Source organism: Phaseolus vulgaris, chromosome 2, assembly GCF_051622355.1.
Source record: "Phaseolus vulgaris cultivar YP4 chromosome 2, ASM5162235v1, whole genome shotgun sequence".
In the NCBI taxonomy this organism is placed as follows: domain Eukaryota; kingdom Viridiplantae; phylum Streptophyta; class Magnoliopsida; order Fabales; family Fabaceae; genus Phaseolus; species Phaseolus vulgaris.
The window spans coordinates 28,372,430-28,394,890 of NC_143499.1; the positions used below are offsets into that span (position 1 = coordinate 28,372,430).

Consider the following 22,461-nt stretch of genomic DNA (forward strand, 5'->3'; position numbering starts at 1 on the left):
AGTTTTTTTATAAAGATAAAAAACACACATACATATATAATTTAAAAATTTAAATATATTTTAGATTTTTTTATATAGTAAATATGTATCATCATCACACATCCAAACTGTTTATGCTACATGTGTTATGAGATTTTGTGTGAAAATATTAATAGATCATACTAATGTTAATGAAATCAAAATTTACTTACAAAGTTAGACGATCTTAACTAGTCACTAATATATATCATTATAATTAATGTGATATTTAATAAATATATTAATGCATATGTTTCTGGGATGTTATTATACTATTTTATTAATTAGTAATAGTATCATGTAACATTAAGGTTGACTTTACAGTATGTTACCTCACATGTGCATTAAATATAACTTGATTGATGAGTTGTGTGGCCAATGTGATTTAAATACATTGTATGTATAGATGATCATAATGGATAAAGAAAAAATTATTTAAAATTAAATAAGAAACCCAATAGAAATATCCATTATTATTATCATATGTTTTTTTTAACACGATTGTCTCTCAATTATATAGTCTATTTATGTTTATCCATTTAAGATGTGTTTAATATTATAGTTTATCGACTAATACCTGTCTATATACAATTATTTTGTTTTATGTATTTGTTAAATAGTGAAAACTTAAAATGTTTGTAATTACATGCTATTTTTTATTTTAAAAAATAAACTTCATCCAAGTTAACGTTATCATAAGAAAATGTTTTTATTTAAACTTTTAAATGTTGAAAAGATACACTGTTCAATTTAAATTAAATAAGAAATGAAATTAATTATTAAAAACACACACGTCATCGTAAGAAAATATCAAATGTTTTTTAAAATAGGCGAATTTATGCATTTTAAATAGAGATGCATCTAGAATAAAAAGTTAAAAAAAGTAATTATGGGTTTTGGATTTATAAAAATGTGATATAAACAATAATAATTTATATAGGTATATAAAGAAGATTTTTTTTATACCCTTATTCTACATAAATTTTTTCTGATTCGTTTAATGTATTTTATTTTATTAAAAAAATAATTATTTTGTTATTTGATATGAATTATCTAAAAAAATATTTTTTTTTAATTTTTTAAATTAATATTAATAGACAATTTTTATATACAAATAAACTTAAGATAAAAAAAAAATATATTCTCAAAAATACCAAATCTCATATATAGTAAAATAATTTTTATTTTTAATTATCTTTCCAATTCATTTCAAACAACTCCATTTTTAGTAAAATATTATTATTTTTTTATCTATCACCATTAAATCAATTATAACTTTAACATGGACATATTATACCCTCTAATTTCAAAACTACAAATTAAAAATAAAAACTTCAAACAAACTACAGAAGAAAAAATTTAATTAATTAATTAATATATTTTTTTACATGTCATTTTTTATTTTTTTTAATATCGACTCATCTGAAATTAATAGTGAAAAAAAATAATTAATATTATTAATAAATGTCAAATTTCTTATTCATGGTTCATTTTAATTTGTCAATTAGTTATTTGTGGTTGTTATAAAGCATAACTGTGTTGTACTAACCAGAGGAGAAGCAGAAAAAAATGGCTCAGATTTCAGTTTGGGTTTCACCCTATAGCCACCCTGTTCCGATGGCTCTCGTCCCCGTGACTTCCCGCACTCCCTTCATCTTCTCTCAAAACGTTAAACCACTTTCTCTCTCCTCTCCGCTCTCTCACCTCTCTCTCACACCTCGCTCTCCCAGGTTCCCTTCTCGTCGCTTCCGCGCCTCCGCCGCTGACGACGCTGGCAAACCGGCTGGGAAGATCTCCGACGAGTGGGGCGAAGACCTCGAGCCCGAAGCTCAAGCGTCGTCGTCCAAGCTTCCCGACTCGGATCCTCCCAAGTACGAGGACGAATGGGAGGAAGGAGGTGAAGCACCCGACGCTGGCGGATATATAGACGGCGGGAACGGAACTCCGATCGCTGAGACTCCGGCAGAGGAGGGAGTGGATGATAAGGTGGAGGGGCTGAAGCGTGCTTTGGTAGATACTCTCTATGGCACCGAGTTAGGGATTCAAGCCGGGTCCGAGGTTCGTGCTGAGGTGTCCGAGTTGGTGACTCAGTTGGAAGCGGTGAACCCTAACCTTGCTCCGGTGGAGGAACCTGCCATTCTAGATGGGAACTGGGTGTTGCTGTAAGTGTGAATTTCTTTACGAATTGTGATTTTCGTGTGTGTTATAATATCGTTATGCATATAAAATGTCTCATGATTTATGTATCATTGCGTTTTTGAATGAATTGTTTTCCAATAATTGTTTAATGAGTGTTTGACTGGAGCAATAGATAAGTATAAACGCATCATGTGAACCTAGTAAGAGAAGATTATAGGATTTAAACATGTTTTAAGTCGATGAACATCTGAGACTATTTTCAGAAGATCACTGTTTCACATAATTAGGTTAGGTGAGTTTGGTTGATGTTATGGAGAACTGGAACAGTGCTTCATGGTTGACATTTCTGTTGAACTTGAGCAAAGGCTACTGTATATCGATTATGTGTATTTGACTGAGGTTGCCATATGATATTTATAGGTGAAATGTTGAGGGGTTGGTGGCTCTTTCCTCATGAGCCTGTCACGGGGTTTGTTGTATGATGTAGGATGTCTTTTCTTACGAATATGTTATTACTTGATTGATAGATAAGGCTTCATGGTTTATGTCCTTGAGAATGACAAGCCTGTATCATCTACATCACCAACTAATTCATAGGGGAGAAGAAGTGGGTGAGAGGAAGTTGTTGAACTAAGATTGTTGTTCTTCATCAACCTCAACCTCTAAACAAGTACGAAGTACTCATTGGTTTCTTTATGGCACAAGATCATCGTATGAATTGTTGATTAGAGTTTCCAGGATAAGTTGAGACGGAATTTTTGTGACTGTTGGGAAGCCATGTTATTTTTTTGTAGTTTAGAACACTTTCTTTACAGCAATTGCATTGCAGTAGTATAACTTGGCTGAACTTCAGTTTGCAACTGTTAAAAAGCCTTTTAGAGTGGGCTAGGAATCCCATCAAGGAACTAAATCCCTTCATTGAGCCAGTCAGCTAAGGGAAATTATAACATGTTGGTTGTCAGTCATTTAAGTCAAATTTATAACCAACAACAAAAACGCAACTTTTGAAAATTTTCATATAAATACCAATTACTTAATTGAATATTTTTGTGCAAGGAACAAAATAATTACAATATCCATAAATTATTATTAGGTGTGTTTATAGATTTTTTTTATCTTTCTAAATTCTTTAATCCATAGCTTCCTGTGTGTTTAGAAAAAATATAATATAATTCTTAAGTAATATTTGTCTACATATCATTATTTTGATTTTTTAGAGATGCATATTGTGAATAAAGAAGTTTCATTCTTATAATATTTTTTAAATAATATTTACTTTTTACAATTGAACAATTTTAAATGTTTGTAGCTGCAAGCTAAATTTTCTTTTATTGTACCTCAAATTTAAGCTAATCCTTAAAATTTAATGTTAATTTTTAAGAATACTTTTTATTTAATCTTTTAAATAGCAAAAGGATACCTTTTTAAATTTGAATAAGGGATGAAATAAGTTATTAGAAACCAAAAGGATCCTTAGGAGGAGGAAACTTGAACCACCTTTAAATAATGTTGAATTGTAAGTAAGGGATGATATGTTATATATTTTGAATAAAATTATAGGAAGGAACACAACCTTTGAATAATGCCATATCAATATTACTTTTCTACTAAATTAATGTTATCAAATATTTGTTGGCAATATGAAGTAATGGTAAAGGCACGTCACATCACATGCACATCACAAAAATCAAATAATTATATATAGAAAAGTATCACTTAAAAAAATATATGAAACAATTTCTAAGTGCATGTGGATTAGATGTTTGAGAAAGGAGGGAAAAATTATCTAAACTTGACCAATAATGATTTATGGCTCCTTCTAATTTTGTTTTCTTGCTTAAATATATTCAATTAAGTAATTTATATTTATAGACATTTTTTACAGTATATATTTATATTTATTCTAAATTCAACTAATCAGCCCTGGAAATGGCTGGACAACCAGCAAGTCGAGTTGGAAAGGTGAAAAAGGTCATGAGGAAGTTTTACTGGAAAGGGTTAATGTTAGTATTGCAGTATTCAGAACCAAATGCTGACTTAACTAAACTAATTAACCCTGGTCCACCGGGATGAATGATTTGCTCTGTTTCTTTCCTTTTTTTTTTATCATTATAAGAATCTTAAAAGGTTGATTGCCATTTGTACTTTGGTGGTTTCTCATACTGTCTCTGGTTTTTATTGGATTCATATTTAGTGTAATGTGCTTATATTACATTGCTGGCTGATTGAAAATTGAGGATAATATTGGGGTAACAGCTATCAAGTAAAATTTTCTACAGGCAAAACTCATAATTATAAACCTTTGAAGTGTTTTTGTTACTCAACACTTAATATTCCTTTTGACATTAAAATAAACTCAGAATGTATTGTGCTAGTTCTTAAATAAAGTCATTGTTTCTTTGCTTGTCAAACTGTTTTCAGGTACACAGCATCTTCTGAACTGTTTCCTCTTCTAGCAGCAGGAAGATTGCCTTTGTTGAAGGTGGACAGGATTTCTCAAACAATTGATACCAGTAGCTTCACCATTATAAACTCCACAACATTATCTAGCCCTTTTGCATCTTTGTCTTTCAGTGCATCTGCCTCATTTGAAGTTCGAAGCCCTGCAAGAATACAGGTATTCCCTTGAAAAACATTATTATTTAATGAATGCTGATTTTTTAAAGACAAGGTAGTAAAATGACAAAAGGTTCTAGGGGTTAACATCTAAAGGTGAAAGGCACCAAAAGTGAATTTCTCATTGATGAATTATTTTAATGTTAAAAGGAAGAGTAAAATATTTCACTATATTGCATCAGATTTCCATATAAATGAACTATTTGAGCCATAAAGGTAATGTTCACAATAAATAAAAGATTAAGATGTTTCACAAAACCATGAGCTGGTTGTGCCAAAATTGTCAAAGTCTAATGCAAATTAGATGGTATGACCTTATTATTTTGCAATGGTTGACAACTCATTAAGGGTGTGCTTCACCTGGACCATGAAGACACGCCTGTAACGCTGAAGACAGTGTTTTGATCAGTAAGACTGCAAGAGGTGCTGACGCTTCACCTTACTTCCTCAATTGTGCATTTTGACATCTTTGACTGTATTGATTTATTGGCCAAAAGAAAAAAAGAAGAGGATAAAGGATAATATGTACAGCTAATATGATGTTAAAAGAAAAATACTTACTACGTTTATCATTCCATGCTTTGTAATTTGCTGGTGCTTGAAAGAGTTCATCTTTTTATAATTAAGTGGTTAAATATATAGTCGCTTCTATTCTATCTCGCAAATATGATATGTATAATGCTTATTGTTAATGATATTGCAATTCTTATGCAGGCAAAAGTCGTATGTTAATCCATAGTTTGTGTAGTGTGCATATGAACTTTTGAGATTTCAGTGATCAGAGAACTCTTGTTAACATTTTTAAATGCGAGCAGGTCACTTTTAAAGAAGGTTCAGTACAACCTCCAGAGATAAAGTCCAAAGTTGAACTACCAGAAAATGTGGACATTTTTGGCCAAAAGCTTAGCCTACAGCCTCTGCAACAATCCCTTGGTCCACTGCAAGGTCTGGTGGAAAACATATCGCGGGTCATTTCTGGTCAGCCGCCTCTGAAGATTCCCATCCCTGGCGAGAGGACAAGCTCCTGGCTTCTTACTACATATCTTGATCAGGACTTGCGAATATCAAGAGGGGATGGTGGTCTTTTCATCCTGGCAAGAGAAGGAAGTCCCCTTCTTGATCAATAGGAAAGTAATCATCATAGTCTTTCTTCATCTCCCATCCGTCCCCGTCCCCTGAAAATAATCTGAAAGGTTTATTCAAAATGTCTCAATTCTTTTTCCTCTCAAGCTGATGTATATTTAAAAATGACGGGTTATGTTTTCAGGCTGCAATTTACAGTATATAAAAGTATCGGAAAGACAGTGTCTACTCCTTATTAGCTTCGGTGAAATATTGATTTGGTGAGGGAATATGAAATCGATTTTATGAAGCTACTTTTGAGATTGAGACTGTTTTGTCTTAGTTGGGAGCTAGATTAAAATTATATGCAAAATGGGTATTTTTGTACGCAGTTGTTGCTGTTCTGCATACTTTGGACTTGGTTGTTATTGATTTCTCACCCTTCTTCAAGAGATTGTTTTGGGGTGCATAATGGCATGCATTCTCTTGCTACCGTTTGATAACTGAACATTATCAATTCATTTCAAAAGAAAAAAAAACCCACCAGGGAAATTAGTAGTTTTCCCGACAAAACTTATTTTTCATTGACCTTTATGTTTAGGAATTAGGACTCGTTTATTGTGTTGTGCTTTGTTAGTTTTCAGAAAAGAAATCCGCCAATAAGAAAAACAATTTTAAACATAAAAACTTAAAATTTTTATGTCATCATCTATGTAGGGTCTTACATTTTGTACCTAAGATACATGCCATAGTCTGTCACAGACAATAACTTCGATTTTCTCGTACCGAACTAAATGTAAAGGAATTGATGACTGTGTAGATGACGCATAGTTCGTAACGCATACTCTGTCGGCTAGATAAGTTAGAATTGATAGAAATGAATGCGGTAATTTTTGTCTAGACAGCGAAGCTGAAGTTTTAGGTTATTTATCACTTACCACTTGGAGAAACATTTGAAAATCTAGCTCCAACTTCGGTTGATGGGTATTTTTAAAATGTATAAATACATTATAAGAATAAATACTTGCAATTATTCATCAGCTTAACCTTTTCGGGCTTTGTTAGCCTCTGCTTCAAAATCAGCAAATTCTCGAGAGCAAAAAATAAAACTAGAAAACCAGTTCCGTGATTCCTGCATTTGGTTAGTTAATAATACTTGCTATGTCTACATTCGCATCTGTACTTTTGCGTGAGAACAGTTGTGAAAAAAAGGGTAATGTCACCTCCAAAGAAGAATGCATTAGAATATCATATAAGCACGGTACCTAGATTTGCATAAACACGGTATGCCTGAGCAGTTGACGGATGGAAAAAATCAGACTACAAGTTGCACAAACCAATTTTGCTGGGAAAAACAAACTAAAGAACAGCACAATCTCCATGTCATTATTCATTCAACAGGAAAATTATCCATCATATTAACAACTAGTTCTTTTAATCAAAACTAAAAACAAACGCTTAACCACTGGTTATCCAAAAGGAAGCCTGATGAACTATACAGAATACAAAGAGACAACGATAACAGAACGACAAATTTGCGTATGCCACCACCATCATTTTCCAAAAGGGTTAGTTATGCATCATCCACTGCATAATGTCCTTCCTAACAACACCCCCTGACAAATTTACTCTATAATTTGATGAGACAATTTGAGGCGTAGAAACGCTAAAGTGCCTGCCATGGATGGTAGTCCCACCAGGATTTGACCGTCGTATCACTCTCGGAACTGTAGGAGACGCCATTGTCCTTGCTGAGGTAAACAAATTCCTATCAGAGTCCCTCCTCAACGTCCCAGAACCTTTGTGATTGGAACTGCCACCTCCTGCGGCATGCCTTCCAATGCTTTCAGTGGGCTTACCATTCGAAGGTGGTGGACCACGAATCTGCGCCGATGGTTTCATTCGGTCCAGGCACCGCAATATAAAGTTCCCGATATTCCTACCTACTTCTATGTCCCTATCTTGAATGTTCCGATGAACTTTGATTGCTACATCGAACACACCACGGGTCCGTCTGCAAAACACCGAACAGAAACGTAAGTCCCTAACATCCATTCGTAATTTCATGATGGAATCTACATTTAGTTCTTTTTAATCAGCTAAAAGCAATTGATTGATCATTGATTAATGACTATCCTTTTAAACACTGGATCTTGAGGTCACAATTCATTTTCTAATAGTTAGCAATCCTTAACAAAATTATTGCAATTTTGTGTGAATAAAATCAAAACCCTATTATTGCCTACCGGTAGAAAAGAATAAGAAAAGCATTGGGAATCGAAGAGAGGAAGGAACCTGTGAAGAAATTGGCGAAGTTTAGGGTACTTGGGGCTTACGACCCTGCGTTGAATCCTGAGAGCGAGCTTGTATGTTCGCTTGAGACCCAAGAAATACGCGGTTCCTAGCGTTATCTCCCACAACACCATTGAAATTCCTCTCTCTACAACTTTTTTCCTCTCTTTCGATTTTCTAATGTTCTTGAACACTAATGTTGACAATTCCTTTTCCTGTTGCCGCCCAATATTCTGTTCCCCTTCTCATTTGCGCTTCCAGAATTTTCTTTCGGTGACGCTCCTTCTTGCGTTTTTCATTTCCCCTCCTCTTGCACCATTTTTGGCGTTCAATTTTGCCTTTGCACCTCTCAACTGTTCTACCTTCTTCATATGGGCCTTGAACTTTCAAGCTCAGCCCAATGTCCAAAAATACTAATATTTTGCAATTATTTTATGCACGTCTTTACATTCTGTGACCCCATAGTTTGAAGTGGCACGTCCGTCAAATAAAAAACGTGCCCTTACTTCATATTTCTAAAATGTAACAATAAAAATAATCTCAGTTAAGCAAGTCTGTAATTATTTCACTAACTTTAATTTGCATTATCACATAACTTATTATATACACAAATTTATAATTGTTTTTTACGTAGGCGATATATTTAAAAATGTTAGTTATTTAATAGTTTCTACAATTTGGAATGACATAAAATAAAATAGATTTAAAAATGTGTTAAAGGGTAATAAACTTGAAAGTATACATATATGGGCTATAGTGAGTAGTTTCTATATACACGACCTAAAATTTTGAAAATATACATGTACATTGAGTAAATAAATAATTAAAATTAAGAATTTCACAATACAGAATGAAAACATGTTTCAGTTTTGTATTGATTCATGCACTCTCTCTTAACACAATGAAGACATATTTTGATTGTATATTTTCTAAATAGTGGAATTTTCTGTCAAAATTATTTAAACAAAATTTACAAAAATTATAGGGTGTAAAAGCTTAGCAAAATAAGAAGTAGAAACAGCAAAGCCGAATTCATATTGGGCTTTGTGTGGGTGAAGCCTATTTGGGTTCTTTAGGCTGATCCTATTGCATTGTGTCCTTCGTGTTTCGCTTTTTTAGGGTTGATTAAATAAGCCTAATTATCTCTTGTTCCTAGGTTGCATAATTGTATTGGATTCTCGTGTTATATCATCAAAGGGAGAAAAATCCACTGTCATTTATTACCGATAATTTCTCATCAAACAAACTTAAAGAACCTAAAATATAAATGAACGTACCCAATATAATATAATATTTTAGAAATAAAATAAATGCCAATATTATATTTTGATTTTCCTAAGGATAAGTAATTAAAACTCATTCAACTAAATTAAATTTATTTTAATAAGTAAGAGAAATTCATCCACATTTTGTAAGATAGTATTAAAAATAAAACATTAAAATTACAGTACATTAAATTTTAATTTTCTTTAATTTATCCTAGAGCAAAGAGGTGGGAGAACCTAAAAAGGCATCCCAAAGTGAAAAGGCAAAAACAAAGAGATGAGTAAAGGAAAAGGAAACACAATAAGAAAGAAGACAAGCAACTCAGCATAAAAATAAAAATAATAATAATAATAAAATAAAATAAGAAGAAAAGAAAAGAAAAAGCTTAAAAATAAAATTCATTCATAGTGGACAAGAAACACACTCTCTATCTCTCTCTCTCGTCTCTATCTCATTCTGTTGTTTGTAGCAGCCACGATGCAGAGACAATCCCTGGGTTCACCATCACCCAAAGTCCCCAAACTAGAGGCGCTCCTCTCCGATGAAGACGATGCTCCCAAACCTAACCGTCTCTCCTCGCCGCCTCCATCACCGCACAAGTTCGTTCACTTCATTCCTGTCCTCACTCTCCTCTGCTTCTTCATCCTCTACCTCTTCTCCCACGCTCCCTCTCCATCAGGTACTCCACCACTCACCTATTTCATATAATAATATCACATACTTCAATTTCTCAATTTCAAAATCCCTCATCTCTTCCTCCTCCTCCTCTCAGACTTGAATCATTTCTCCGGATTCAACCGCTCGCCCTCGCATCGTTTAGGTACGCAAAAGCAATGCATTTCGACCTTCTTTTTTATTTTTAAATTATTTTTTGTTCATGCATTTGTATCGATCTGTTTCTAGATTTGCCGGACAAGATCGGCGGCGACATTGGACATTACATGGATGTAAAAAGAAGCGAGGTTTTGGCGATCCGAACTTTGCAACAGATTCCGAAATCTCGCTCTCACCGGAAACTCGCCGATTTTTAAGCTCACATGTGCTCGCTCCTCGCCTTCCGTAATATTTTCCCTTGCCTCCATTCTATATTCTTGTTCACGTTGTACATCCGATTCGCTTTTATTTATCGCCACAAAATTTAAAATAAAATAAAAACCAATTTCACCTGCTTAGATTCTCCATTTTGTTTTTGTCATCTCTATTTCTCTGCTAAGGAAATGAGTGAGTGAGAGTGTTCACGGTATTGTGTTCCGGGCGCAAGATAGCCTGCGTGCGCCCGGTGAATGTTGGATACAGCTGGAGTTGGGGACCGTTACTGCACCCTCGGGTTGCGGTTAAGTGCCAGCTGGAATTTGACGAGTTTTTTTATGATGAAGGAAATTGGGGTGAGGTGTTGGCTGTTTTAGAAACTGAAAGAGTTACCGCTGAGTGCATGGGAAGTCCGTGCAACCTGAGTTGCTCTGAGGTTAGGTCCAGGTGTCATTGTATGAGGGAGTTAATGGAAAGCAACGAACAGGAAAAGTACTGTAGAGGGCAAAAGTGTCGGTGCTTAAGTGAAAAACTCATGATATAAATATGTGTTTGCTTGGAACCTTTCTTCATTTGTTTGGTCTATGTGTGTTTGGATGAAACTTGAATAATGGTTAGTAAAGTATATGTATGATCGGACGCAGACTATGATAGCGTGTGTGTGTCTGGTACGTGGGGCATTCCTGGAGGTTTTTATTGGCTGCTCCCTAATGATATTCAAAGATAGATAGGATAGGCATGATAGAATATATCATCACATCAATTTTTAGATATATATAGTTTATATTGCATTCACGACATCCATTGGAAGAAGAAGACACGTAGCCTAATCCTCGGATAACACCAAAATAAATTATTTTATATATATATATATATATATATATATATATATATATATATTTGTCCAGTATTATTTTAATTCCTAAGTAATATTTGAAATAATAAAATTATACTAGTGCAGCTGAAGTATGCACTATTTATTAATTTAGTGCATTTTATTATTGTTTGGAGAGTATTAAAACATTTTGGATATTACTTGACACACAAATTAGTGTAAAACTGTCTTAGAAATATTAGATAATCGTTACAGACTAAACTAATTAATAAACATGTATAATTCTTGTTGACTGGGTACATTTGGCAAAAAAAAGTCCAAAGAGGAAATAATTGCCAATTTTTTTATTAAATATGTTAGATATTATTGTGTATCTTGATAATTTTTATTTATTTAAATATTTTTTAAAATTTGGATACTTAATCAATTTGTACAATTTTCGTATATAATTTATTCATACAATTTAGTGAAAAAAAAATACTTTACAACTTTTTTTAAATTAAATTTATATTATAATAAATTATTATTATTATTGGTTGTAGAACGAATATAAAAAAATTAAAACAGTGTCAAAGTATCGTCATCCCTTGATGGTTGCGTGAGTTGACTTGGCCAAATGGTAATATATGTATGTTCGAATATTAAAATGTTGAACTAACAATACAAACTAATACTGACCAAAGAAAAACACTATTAAAACTACCAACTCATACAATTGAATAAGTAAATCAATTAATAATTTATTTAAATAGAGATTTGAAATACTTTAAAATAAAATACATTGTTGCAATATTTTTAAAACTAGAATTTCATAAAGTATGTGAATTACATATTTCATCTGCTGTGTAAAAAAAATTAAGAATTTGAAATTTCATAAACCTTATTTCTCATTTTTAGGTATTTTATTTTATATTTTTTAAATCAATCTTAATCAATACTTCATCAAGATGAATTTGACATTCTCAATTCAACATTATTTATAATCTATGAAAGTTATTCTGGTGCATTAATAATTTAAAAAATCAACTAAATTAACCAATAATGTCACTTCAGTACCTATCCCATTATTCAAAACACTCATAATATAAACAAAAACAAAAAGTCACTTGACTATTGTTTTCACCAAATGGTAATTACAATACATTGACAAATTGAATTTTTTATTTTTTTTATCATAATACTGTATAATTTATAAATAAATATACTTGTGAAATATATAATTACATAGGTATAATTTAACAGTGGCCTCTGTGAACATATGCACTATTGAAGCAGTGTAGATTTTTACTTTTGTACAATTTTATAATAAATTACATGATTTTAACACGACTTTAATTTATATATTAAATTTATGTAATTTTGACACAATTTTTTACAATAAAATTATGTTTTTTTTATCTGATTTATTTATTTTAATTTTTTTTAAATTTCTTTATTTAAATAATTAAAATATAAAATATAAATTTTTAACATATTAAAAAATCAGTAAGTGGTTAGTATATCCACAAAGTCATGTGGCGAACATAACAATGATGCAAAGTTCTTCCCACTGACACCTATGCTCCATTTTCTTCCTGAAGCACACTTTTTTGTTCCTCCCCTTTTAGTTGGTAGTGGGGCTAAAGTTGAATCCCTACTAAGCAATTTTGCGTAACGATTAAGCTTACCAATTGATCAATTTAATTGATTGAGGATTAAAAATTTACTTTATGATAACATTTCATGATTGATAAATTTTATATCTCATTGGTTTTGTCTCTTCTAAACTCATCTAATATGTATCCACTGTACCCACCACAACTTCTGGTTTTGCATTTATTGAAAATTAAAAGTTGATGATGACATGAAAGTTTAAATAAAGAGGAAATGGTCCATATCCCAACTACAGTTATCACCAAACAACAACTTTATTTAATAAATAAAAGAATGTGGGGCATGGTTTCACGAGCTGAACTTGGCAAAACTATATAACTCGTGAATAGACATTGAAGAAGTTCTCTCATTCCACAAATTACTTCACAATGCAAAAAGTTTAAAACAAAGTGACATAGATTCATGTCATGCATGTGTGGCTGCTATTAGTAAAATCCCACATCAATTAATCAATTATGAATAAAAATATTCTTATTTTAATTAAGAAGAATATTTTTCAACTAAATTATTCAGTTTAGGAAGAAATGATTTCTAATCAAATTATTCTTATAATTCTTTATGGTTATCTACTTATATATCATTTTTCTTAACATATAAATTGGTTTTAGTTTTCTATATTATTTCTAATAATATTTTTTTATGTGATGATACATAATTTTGTTATTTTAACTATTATAATAATATAAAAAAATTATGAAATTATTATATAAAATATTTATTATTATTTAAGATTTTTTATACAAATTTTATTCTTATTTACAAGAATGTAAAAAAATTAATCAGACTCAATATATAATACCACAATTTCATAGTTTACAAATATAAGTATAACTCACGTTATTAACTGGTTTTGTAAAATTAAATTTAAACTTAAAAATATTTTTTAAATAAATATTTCATGCCGGCATCGCCTTAAGTTTTCAATTTCACGTTTCAACGGTAACCTTGAAAAAAACCCCCTCATCATTTGAATATAAAATTTATATACACTACTTAAATGGAGCTTCCAATTTTCAAATTTTCATATGTAATGCTTAACTTTAATAATATTAATTTAATAATTTTAAAGTCGGAACATCAGTTACATAACGGTACAATGTTAGAAAAAAAATGAAATTTTAAAGAAAAAATTTAAGTTAGACATTTAAGTTAGACTAAGTATCAGAGTCGTGTCATAAAGTTCTATTATTAGACTCATATTCATTGTGAATATAGTCTTTTGCATGATTAAAATATTTTTTCATTTAAAATTCATTAATTTAAAAAAATTAAGACCCTTTCCAGTTTACAGTTTCATAAACATATTTCAATAAAAAAAAAATTAGTATGATTTCAGTTTTAAACTTAAAATTATAAATGACTACTGAATTTGAGATATTTATATAGGTAATGGAGTGATAAAAGTACTATTGGAAAATATAACAAAAATATAAAATTAATATACCGCTAAATGAAATTGAGTGAGAAGGAGAACCAAGGATGTGAAGTGTGAAAATCCAAATAGTTCCTTTTCATTGCAGATATAAAAAATATTATTATTATTATTATTATTCATCATTATTATTATTATTATTATAAATATTTGATATTCAATATTCAAATACAAAACTTTTTGTTTATTTGATACAAAATACTTATATAAATTTTTCATTCAGTCATTTACTCTTAACGAAAAAGCCATAAAAAAAAATTACTAAACACATACTTTTGAAACCACCATCCACTTAAAAGAATATTTTTTTTTTATTAAAAATAGTATGAAATGTATTAAAAATTACATTGAAACATTTTGAATGCATCTCAATAAAAAAAACTATTTTCAATTTCTTAACTAATTTCCTAAAGGTTAACATCTTCCGTAAACATATAATAATTAAAGATGTTGAGAATAAGAACATTTTAGATAATTTTTAATTTTTCTAATTGAAACTTAAGGAGAGTCGTTACTTTCTCTAATGCTTTGGTGATGAATAATAATTTGAAAAGTGGGAGCATACCTCTTATAGCCATTGCTATATATTAAGCTCTATAATATATTGCTAATAGCAATTTTATAGTAAAATATAGAAAATATCAGTATTTAGAGAAAGAGAGTAATCTTCTAGCTTTAACTTGTCTCAAGTTACTGAATCACAAATTATTTATAGATATAATCATCACACTTTAAGATTTCCAATTATTATTAATCAAACAAATTTAATGTACCACGAATAGTAATCTATCCAATCACCGATTTACAACATAAAAATTCTCAAATTATATTTAAAACTTTTAATTATAAAAAAAATTACATTTGAAAATGCTAATAATTGTAAATATTATTAATAATATTGCATGTAAAAAATTATTTTAATACTTCTAGTAAGACTTTAATTTATGTCATCAGTATTTTTTTTTATTATCAGTTTATAAAATAATAAATTCAAAACCACTAGTATCAAATTAGTGCGTACTAAACCAACAAGTTTTTTTTGTTGTAAAACTTTCTAAATGAATAATAAATTTTCCCAATTAAGTGCAATGTGTATGTATATACATATTTTATTTTATATTATACAATCATACTAAAAATTTAAATATAAAGAATATAAGAAAATACCACCTAATAATTTAAATTATTTTTTAAAATATATAAGGTATTGTGAACTTAATTTCGAATCCAATACACTGTATTTATTAGTTTTTTTTGTATACACGACCTTGATCAGAAGAGAAAAAAAAGGGAAAAGTAACTGTTTGGTTCTTGTATTTTGTTTCAAAATTATATGGTCCTTGTACTTACAAAGGAATGAATTCAATCTTCCAATTTATAAAAATATATAGTTTTAATATTATTATATCTAAATTTAATATTTAGTGAGGATTTTTATTACTGTTACAGAATTTTTAGTAGACTAAATTCATAAAATATGTAATGTTAATCCTTTTTTATATTTAAATTCAGTTTTAGAGGTGGTTTTTATTGTAACAAAATTGATAAAAAAAGGACTAAATTTACATTTAAGAACTAATTAATTAATTTTTAATATACATGTGCAAAAGTTAAATTTTAAAAAAATATATATAAGGACCAAGAATATATTTAACCACATAATATTGACATTTTGTGGATTTTGAGAGACAATTTAAGTTGGGACGCATGATAAATTTGATGGATCAAATTGTTCTGAGGGTTACAGTGATTAAAACAGTATAACTTCATACTTTTCTGAAGAGAAATGAAATTAACGTATTTTCTAAAACACTATTTTATATATTTTATGATTATCATTTTTAATTTCGGCCTGTAATTGTTATTTGTCTGTGTAGTTTTAATTTTCCCTTCCTCTGTTCCTCTGGACTACTGTCACCAAAATAAATAGGAGAAACAAATTATTTGACACCTAGGAAAGTATATTATAGAAGAAAATTAAATAATTAAACTCATGTCCAACAGTAAATGAGTCCTACATTCACATCATAAGTGAAAAAAAACAAAGGTTGTAATCATCCTGAAACACTTGGCGACAGTTTCGGAGAAAGTATATACATACATACAAAGAAGCTAATCAAAGGATCAAACCCTGAGCAGGAGCAGGCTTAGAACTCTTCTGCTCACTTGCTTCTGCTTGCCTGGAGGACTCAGAAAGGACCTGTGCGTGCTGATCTTCCACATTTTGTTTCTGTTGCTGTTCTTCACTCGCCACTTTCTCTCTAGTCTTCTGTCCTACTTCCCCAGCGGCCTTAGAAACCTTACTAAAAGCACCTGTGACCCAGGATGTCCCAGTAAGCACATACCGATTCTTCATTATGGAAGAACCAGCATTGCTGACTGTCTTTTCTGCAGCTGCAAATGCTGATTTGGTCTTTTCAGAAACCTGAAATTTTTGATCCACTTCTCGAACTCTATCACCAACAACTGTAGCACCAGCACTTATTTTCTCAGTGAGTCCAATTTTCTGATCAAAAGATGAAACTTTTGCTGAGGCTGTGGACGATAACTGGTGCTTGTCGTCAAACGCTTTTGCTTGGCTGACAGCATCTTTCCCTAAGATAAAGCCCTTGGCTAGCATGCCAGAGACCACATCCTCTGCCTTCCGGAAAGCAGATTCGGCACCACCAGGAGTTTGATTGTCCTTTTCCTGCAAAAATATTAGTGGTTGCAAGACCAAAACAACAAAGTTACTTGTGTACAATATTTAAGTAGTAGTTAGAGGGTCTTAGCAGGACTCACAGATGATGTAAAGGCAGCCGGTGGAAGCTGGTAATCCGGATCCAGAGTTATTGTAACTGACATATCCACTATGGTTGCTCCCTAAGAAAAATGAATCTAGGTTATATTTGGTCATACATTGTGGAATTGAGCAAGGTGTATGTCATTAGTGTAATCACAAGAAAGCCACTAAATTTAATAGTCACATGAAATAATACAATCAGATAATGTCGCACATTGTGAATTACAGCTAACTGTCCATACTTCAAGTGACTATTCTTTTGAATCACCACAAAAACAACACATGTTCAGATTACCATCAGTAAGATTGTTGAATAAACCGAATCAAACTACATTTATACTCAATCTCATTCTGGAGGATGATTGAAATTTTTAAATAATTGCACTGGAAAAGGTAATGTCATGTCAATGCAAAGCAGAAAATTGATTTCCAGTATTAAGAAACACTGTAAGATCTTTAATCATATGGAATTCCATGATTCTCAAATAGAACTTTTTTTTAGGTAGCTCGATGATACTGCATTAAGTTTCTAAAAAGCTGAACGTTTCTGCACAGTGTATGCCTTATAGATAATGACAAACAATTCTGCAGTTCTAAAGCTTGAAATCTCAACACCAATAATGAATATGACATTTTTTGTTGTTGAAACAAATTTAATATGATACAAACATTAATATAACGTGAGCAAGTGGATTACCGAAAGAAGTACGGCAGTCTCAGCTCCCTGTGGTTCCTTGAAGGTAATATAAGCATTTTGAGATCGTTCATCATGGCTGCATTAATATACATAAATTTATTATTTGTATAACAAAAATTGCTAAATTAGAAATGTAAACAACCTAAAAGGGGATTCAAGAAACTGAGCAAAATAACTGACCTCTGTAGTTCAACATATTCAATGCCACCAGAAAATGAAAAGAACTCCTCAATGTCTTGTTCAGTTGCTCCCAAGGAAACATTAACGACTTTGACAGTTTTTATCTGAGAAAAGAGTGCAAGTATTAAAATTCTGAAGCCTGGAATTACAGAATACTCTCTTCGTCATATGCAATAAATTTCTGAAACTCAAAAAGCACAAATTCAAATTTCATAGCACATTACTCAACGGAAATACTTACTATTAAAGAGAAATCCTCTTATGATGTCTCATATGTAATAACTTGTAAGCATGTTTATAATCTATTTTTATAATGTATATCTTATGAAGCTGTAAGTAGACAGAAAGTTTAAGAACAGAAGATAAGTGATTCATAAAATGATTTTTGAAAATTGTTGTAATTATTATTTATGCATTTACAAACTGCCTTTAAAAGGATATTTTTTAATATGTTTCCTCTTTGATTAGGATTATGAGTCTAGTATAAGAATAAATAAATTTAGTGCTTTGTATCTCTTAACTCTTAACTCATCATAACGCACTGTTATTCAAAGTCTGCTTTCTCTCTTCCTCCTTTCCTAACTAAATCTAAATCTTATAATCTCAACAGAGGTAATTTACCCTTCCCAATCTCTCACTATTCAATACTTTGCCATTTCCAAGTAATTCCATCCCCAGAAACCCTTATCAACAACTAAGATGAATTTTTCATTCCCGTATCATGTTTCTTTCACCGTGATTACCCAGTGACGAAAAAAAAATGTCAATTTTTACAGAAGTAATAGAACATATATTATATTATGTGCAACAATCAACATGAACATCTGTCTGGGATCAACTCAATCTTTTTGTTGCTTACAGATAGTCAAAAGTTTCATATCAATATCACTATAAACTCGAAACTACTTGTGGACACTTCCACTATCCCTAAAGATAAGCCAACCATGAAACAAATCCCTAAATTTTCACAAGAACTAAAAAGAATAAAACATGTCAAATTGGAACAACAACTTAGAATTCTAGATTCTATTCACTCAATGATTTAAGCAACAGTACACCGATACTGTTTTGTATCGAACATTGAGTGCCTATTAAGAACACAACAATTATGTCTTCAGGTTCGTATACCCAAAATACCAACCGCTCAACAATCGCTACCAATCAAAATACACAAATTAAGCAATTAAATATATTGTAAAAACAATTAAAATTTTCATTCCTAACCATGTGAGATAAATTTATCAGTAGAAAAACCTCATTAGCATGCCAGAAAATCTTCAGAAATCTTAAATGTGAGAAGAAGAAAAAATCATAGAATACACTTGCGGATTGAGAGTCAGAAACGGTGCGGTGAGAACTCACCGACATCGGAAATGATAACAGATAGAATCTCCGGTGAATGAAAACGTGGCGGCTTAAGTAAACTCTGGTGGTGTCGCAAGTGGTGATGTGAGGAGCGAGATCAGCGAAGAAGAAAAAAATGTTTCGGGATTTAAGAGCGATTCAACACACGTGCCTTGGTTAAACTCGGTTAGACTCGCACGTGGAAGCTCAGAGATCACGTGCCAAAATCGTGGATTTGAGGATTTCAAATAACTAAGCATGAATACGCGTGAATAAACAACTTTTCCCAACAGATTCCCTTTCAATTTAGGAATGTTAGTATTTTATTTTGTTTTACTAATGACTTTTTTTATTGAATATTTCAGAAATTTCTATCACCATTCTTATAATCATAATGAGCTTGATATATAATATTCACATAACTTTGATTATTTGATTTTTTTATATGAATTAAACATTATTAATCCAGATTGAGAAATTAAAAACTTTATAATAAAAAAAAATTATGATCTCGTGATCTTTGGGTGTACCTAGAAGCACCCTGCACTTGGTCTCTCAATTAGAATTTTTATTTTATTTTATAAAAAAATTCCTGGAACATTATGGTTGTGCCAAGCATGAAGTAGTTGACGTGTATCCCTATGTATGCATGTGAGTTTGTCATGGGTTTCACGAACTCTCTCCATCATCATCCACCACATGATGATTGCTTCCAATTTAAGAAAATCTCAGTTGTATTAAAAAACATGATTTCAAATTAAACAAGTCATCTTCTAGAATGTAACTTTAGTTTTCAAAGAAATATTTTTTTTCATTTCTTATTACCATTTGTAATTATATATATTTATTTATCTTTCCATTTTAAGCAAAGTGGTAACTCTAGCTTCTGCTACTCATACAAAAATCTCTACACCCTTTTTGTTTATAAACTTTCATCTTTGGCTTTTAACTGATAAAATCATAAAAAGACAAATTTCACACCAACTTCTAAATCAAAATCCTAATACCACTTGTTAGCATTTATCAAATTAAAAAGACAAATTAAACTTATTTTAAAATAAAAAATAACTTGTCCTAATGAAACTTCTTAACAATAATTTCTCCTACACACTAAACATAAAATTTTCCTATTTTATTTTTAATTTTAAAAAATTACACAAAAACCTCAATCACAATAATAATATAATACCATAAACTTTATTTATTTTTATTTTAATAAGTCACGAGGCAACTTTTTTATTTCAAAATGTAAAATATCTAAAAGAAATACTTTTGTTCCATTATTGTTGTTATTATCAATGCTTTCTATCACTAATAACATTAATACTTACAATTATTTTCATCATTTCAATAATTATTATTATTATTATTATTATATTTTTATTAGCATTGTTATCATATTATTATCATTGTAGGAAATTAACAAATTTTATTATATAAAGGTAATTAACATTAAAATATATTACAATAAATTTAAGATCACCGTGTTTGCATTACTTGTTATTCTTAAATATTTCCGTGTTGTTATGATTATATTATATAGTAGTGTTGTAACAAATGCATTTTAAGTCTTTATGTTTTGTTCTTTTTATCTGGTATGATTATGACAATTCTAGGCTACTTTCTTTTGGACTTGTAAGGGGTCATTCTTGTTGCTTTAATAATACCAAATGATTTTTTTCATCTTACACAGATCATTTCAAACATTCACTCATCATAAAATTTATAATTCAAAATTTTCTTTATTATTCAAGTTTGTTTATGGATGAAACAATTCAAAATTAGTTATTATATATTTTGAATTTTGAAATCTGGAATTAGGTCAGTTAGTTATGGATGTTTGCATTGGAAGATTGTTGATATTCATGATTTGACTTATGGATATGGATATTCGTAATAAAAATAATACTTCAGAATATACAGATTCAAAAGTTTTACGAAAATTTATATTCTTCTCGAATAAGAACGGTGTATCACAATCCACTATTATTACGAAGTGAATTTTAAACCTAACTCAACTCCATAAAATCAGATCATAGGGTTAAGGTTTGCACCCACTTATATACTATGAAAGGCTCTCATCTCTAGTCGATGTGGGATTTCCAACGACCATCACTGCCTTTTCCCGTGCATACTTCTTCTGACAATTCCTTCCATCTCTATCGCCATGTTCAAGTGTATGGAATGAATGACCCAGGTGTTGTGTGTGCCTTACTGAACCTATGTTTTAAATAAGTAAAATAGACTTTTTTATATAATTGTGCTGAGTGCAGGTTTGAAATGATATGATCTGGTGCGGGAAGAAACAACCATACCAAATTATCTGGCCTTTACCAATTTTAGGTAGTCTTTTTGATTCCTGCACTATTATTTGTGACCTTCATTATACCATTTTTTTTTAAATATTACAATTGCCCTTGCACCTTTCATTTGAAAGGAAATAGTGTAAAAGTGAGAATGTGTTGGCGGTTGATGGTTTCGAGTGATGGTGTAAGCAAAATTTAAATTCGGTGTTGTGCGTGAAAGGCGTGTTTAGAAGCTTAGGTTAGCTGATTCTGGTAAAAAACAATAATTAAATATGAATTTTAGGGTTAAACAACAAAAGATAGACTTTTGAAAATCATTTTCGGGAAAGACCTTCCATAATAAGCAATCCGAAAGATGCTCTAATGCATTCTATAATTGAAAATCCATAATTAAATTGATAAATAGAAAATTCATTATGGAAATACAATTCCAAAATAAGAATAATCACTTTCAGAAAAGGGATTTCATAAAATAACTTTTGCATTCCACAATAATTTTTCCCGAAGTTATTATTCCTATTCCATAATTGCCTTTCTAAAATAATTTTCCTCACTTGTAACTTAAATCCCATTACACCCTAAACCCCATTACGAAAAACCAAATTTTAAAATTAAAAATAAATCAAAAACTCATTTTTTTTTCTTGACAAGAACAACCACGAGAGACTGTAAAAGCACTGAACAAATTACTGCAAATGAACCTAACCAGCATCAACTACACTCACGTCTCCCACCAAATACTTAAAACAGTTTAACACTTGAAACGATAAAAGACCGCACGAAGTGAGAAGAGTCAAATCTCGAAATCAA

General features: G+C 30.7%; 4 protein-coding genes across 4 annotated transcripts; 2 read left to right on the forward strand and 2 right to left on the reverse strand.

Annotated features, from left to right (window-relative positions):
- Positions 1-1,543: 1,543 nt before the first annotated feature.
- LOC137811241 (Plastid-lipid associated protein PAP / fibrillin family protein) lies at positions 1,544-6,162 on the forward strand. Its single transcript, XM_068612904.1, has 3 exons — positions 1,544-2,180; positions 4,579-4,774; positions 5,589-6,162. The coding sequence occupies exons 1-3, from the start codon at positions 1,588-1,590 to the stop codon at positions 5,898-5,900; spliced, it is 1,101 nt and encodes a 366-aa protein (XP_068469005.1). The 5' UTR covers positions 1,544-1,587; the 3' UTR covers positions 5,901-6,162.
- Positions 6,163-7,195: 1,033 nt separating this feature from the next.
- LOC137811243 (uncharacterized) lies at positions 7,196-8,486 on the reverse strand. The gene is made up of 2 exons (XM_068612905.2): positions 8,131-8,486; positions 7,196-7,849 (listed from the first exon to the last, which is right to left on the reverse strand). Exons 1-2 carry the CDS (start codon positions 8,259-8,261, stop codon positions 7,405-7,407), a joined length of 576 nt encoding a protein of 191 aa, XP_068469006.1. The 5' UTR covers positions 8,262-8,486; the 3' UTR covers positions 7,196-7,404.
- Positions 8,487-9,796: 1,310 nt separating this feature from the next.
- On the forward strand, positions 9,797-10,565 carry LOC137811238 (ribosome maturation factor). The gene is made up of 3 exons (XM_068612901.2): positions 9,797-10,072; positions 10,166-10,213; positions 10,297-10,565. Exons 1-3 carry the CDS (start codon positions 9,871-9,873, stop codon positions 10,422-10,424), a joined length of 378 nt encoding a protein of 125 aa, XP_068469002.1. The 5' UTR covers positions 9,797-9,870; the 3' UTR covers positions 10,425-10,565.
- Positions 10,566-16,285: 5,720 nt separating this feature from the next.
- LOC137811239 (binding partner of ACD11 1) lies at positions 16,286-19,591 on the reverse strand. The gene is made up of 5 exons (XM_068612902.2): positions 19,364-19,591; positions 18,002-18,105; positions 17,822-17,897; positions 17,124-17,204; positions 16,286-17,031 (listed from the first exon to the last, which is right to left on the reverse strand). The coding sequence occupies exons 1-5, from the start codon at positions 19,367-19,369 to the stop codon at positions 16,459-16,461; spliced, it is 840 nt and encodes a 279-aa protein (XP_068469003.1). The 5' UTR covers positions 19,370-19,591; the 3' UTR covers positions 16,286-16,458.
- Between the last annotated feature and the right edge of the window lie 2,870 nt (positions 19,592-22,461).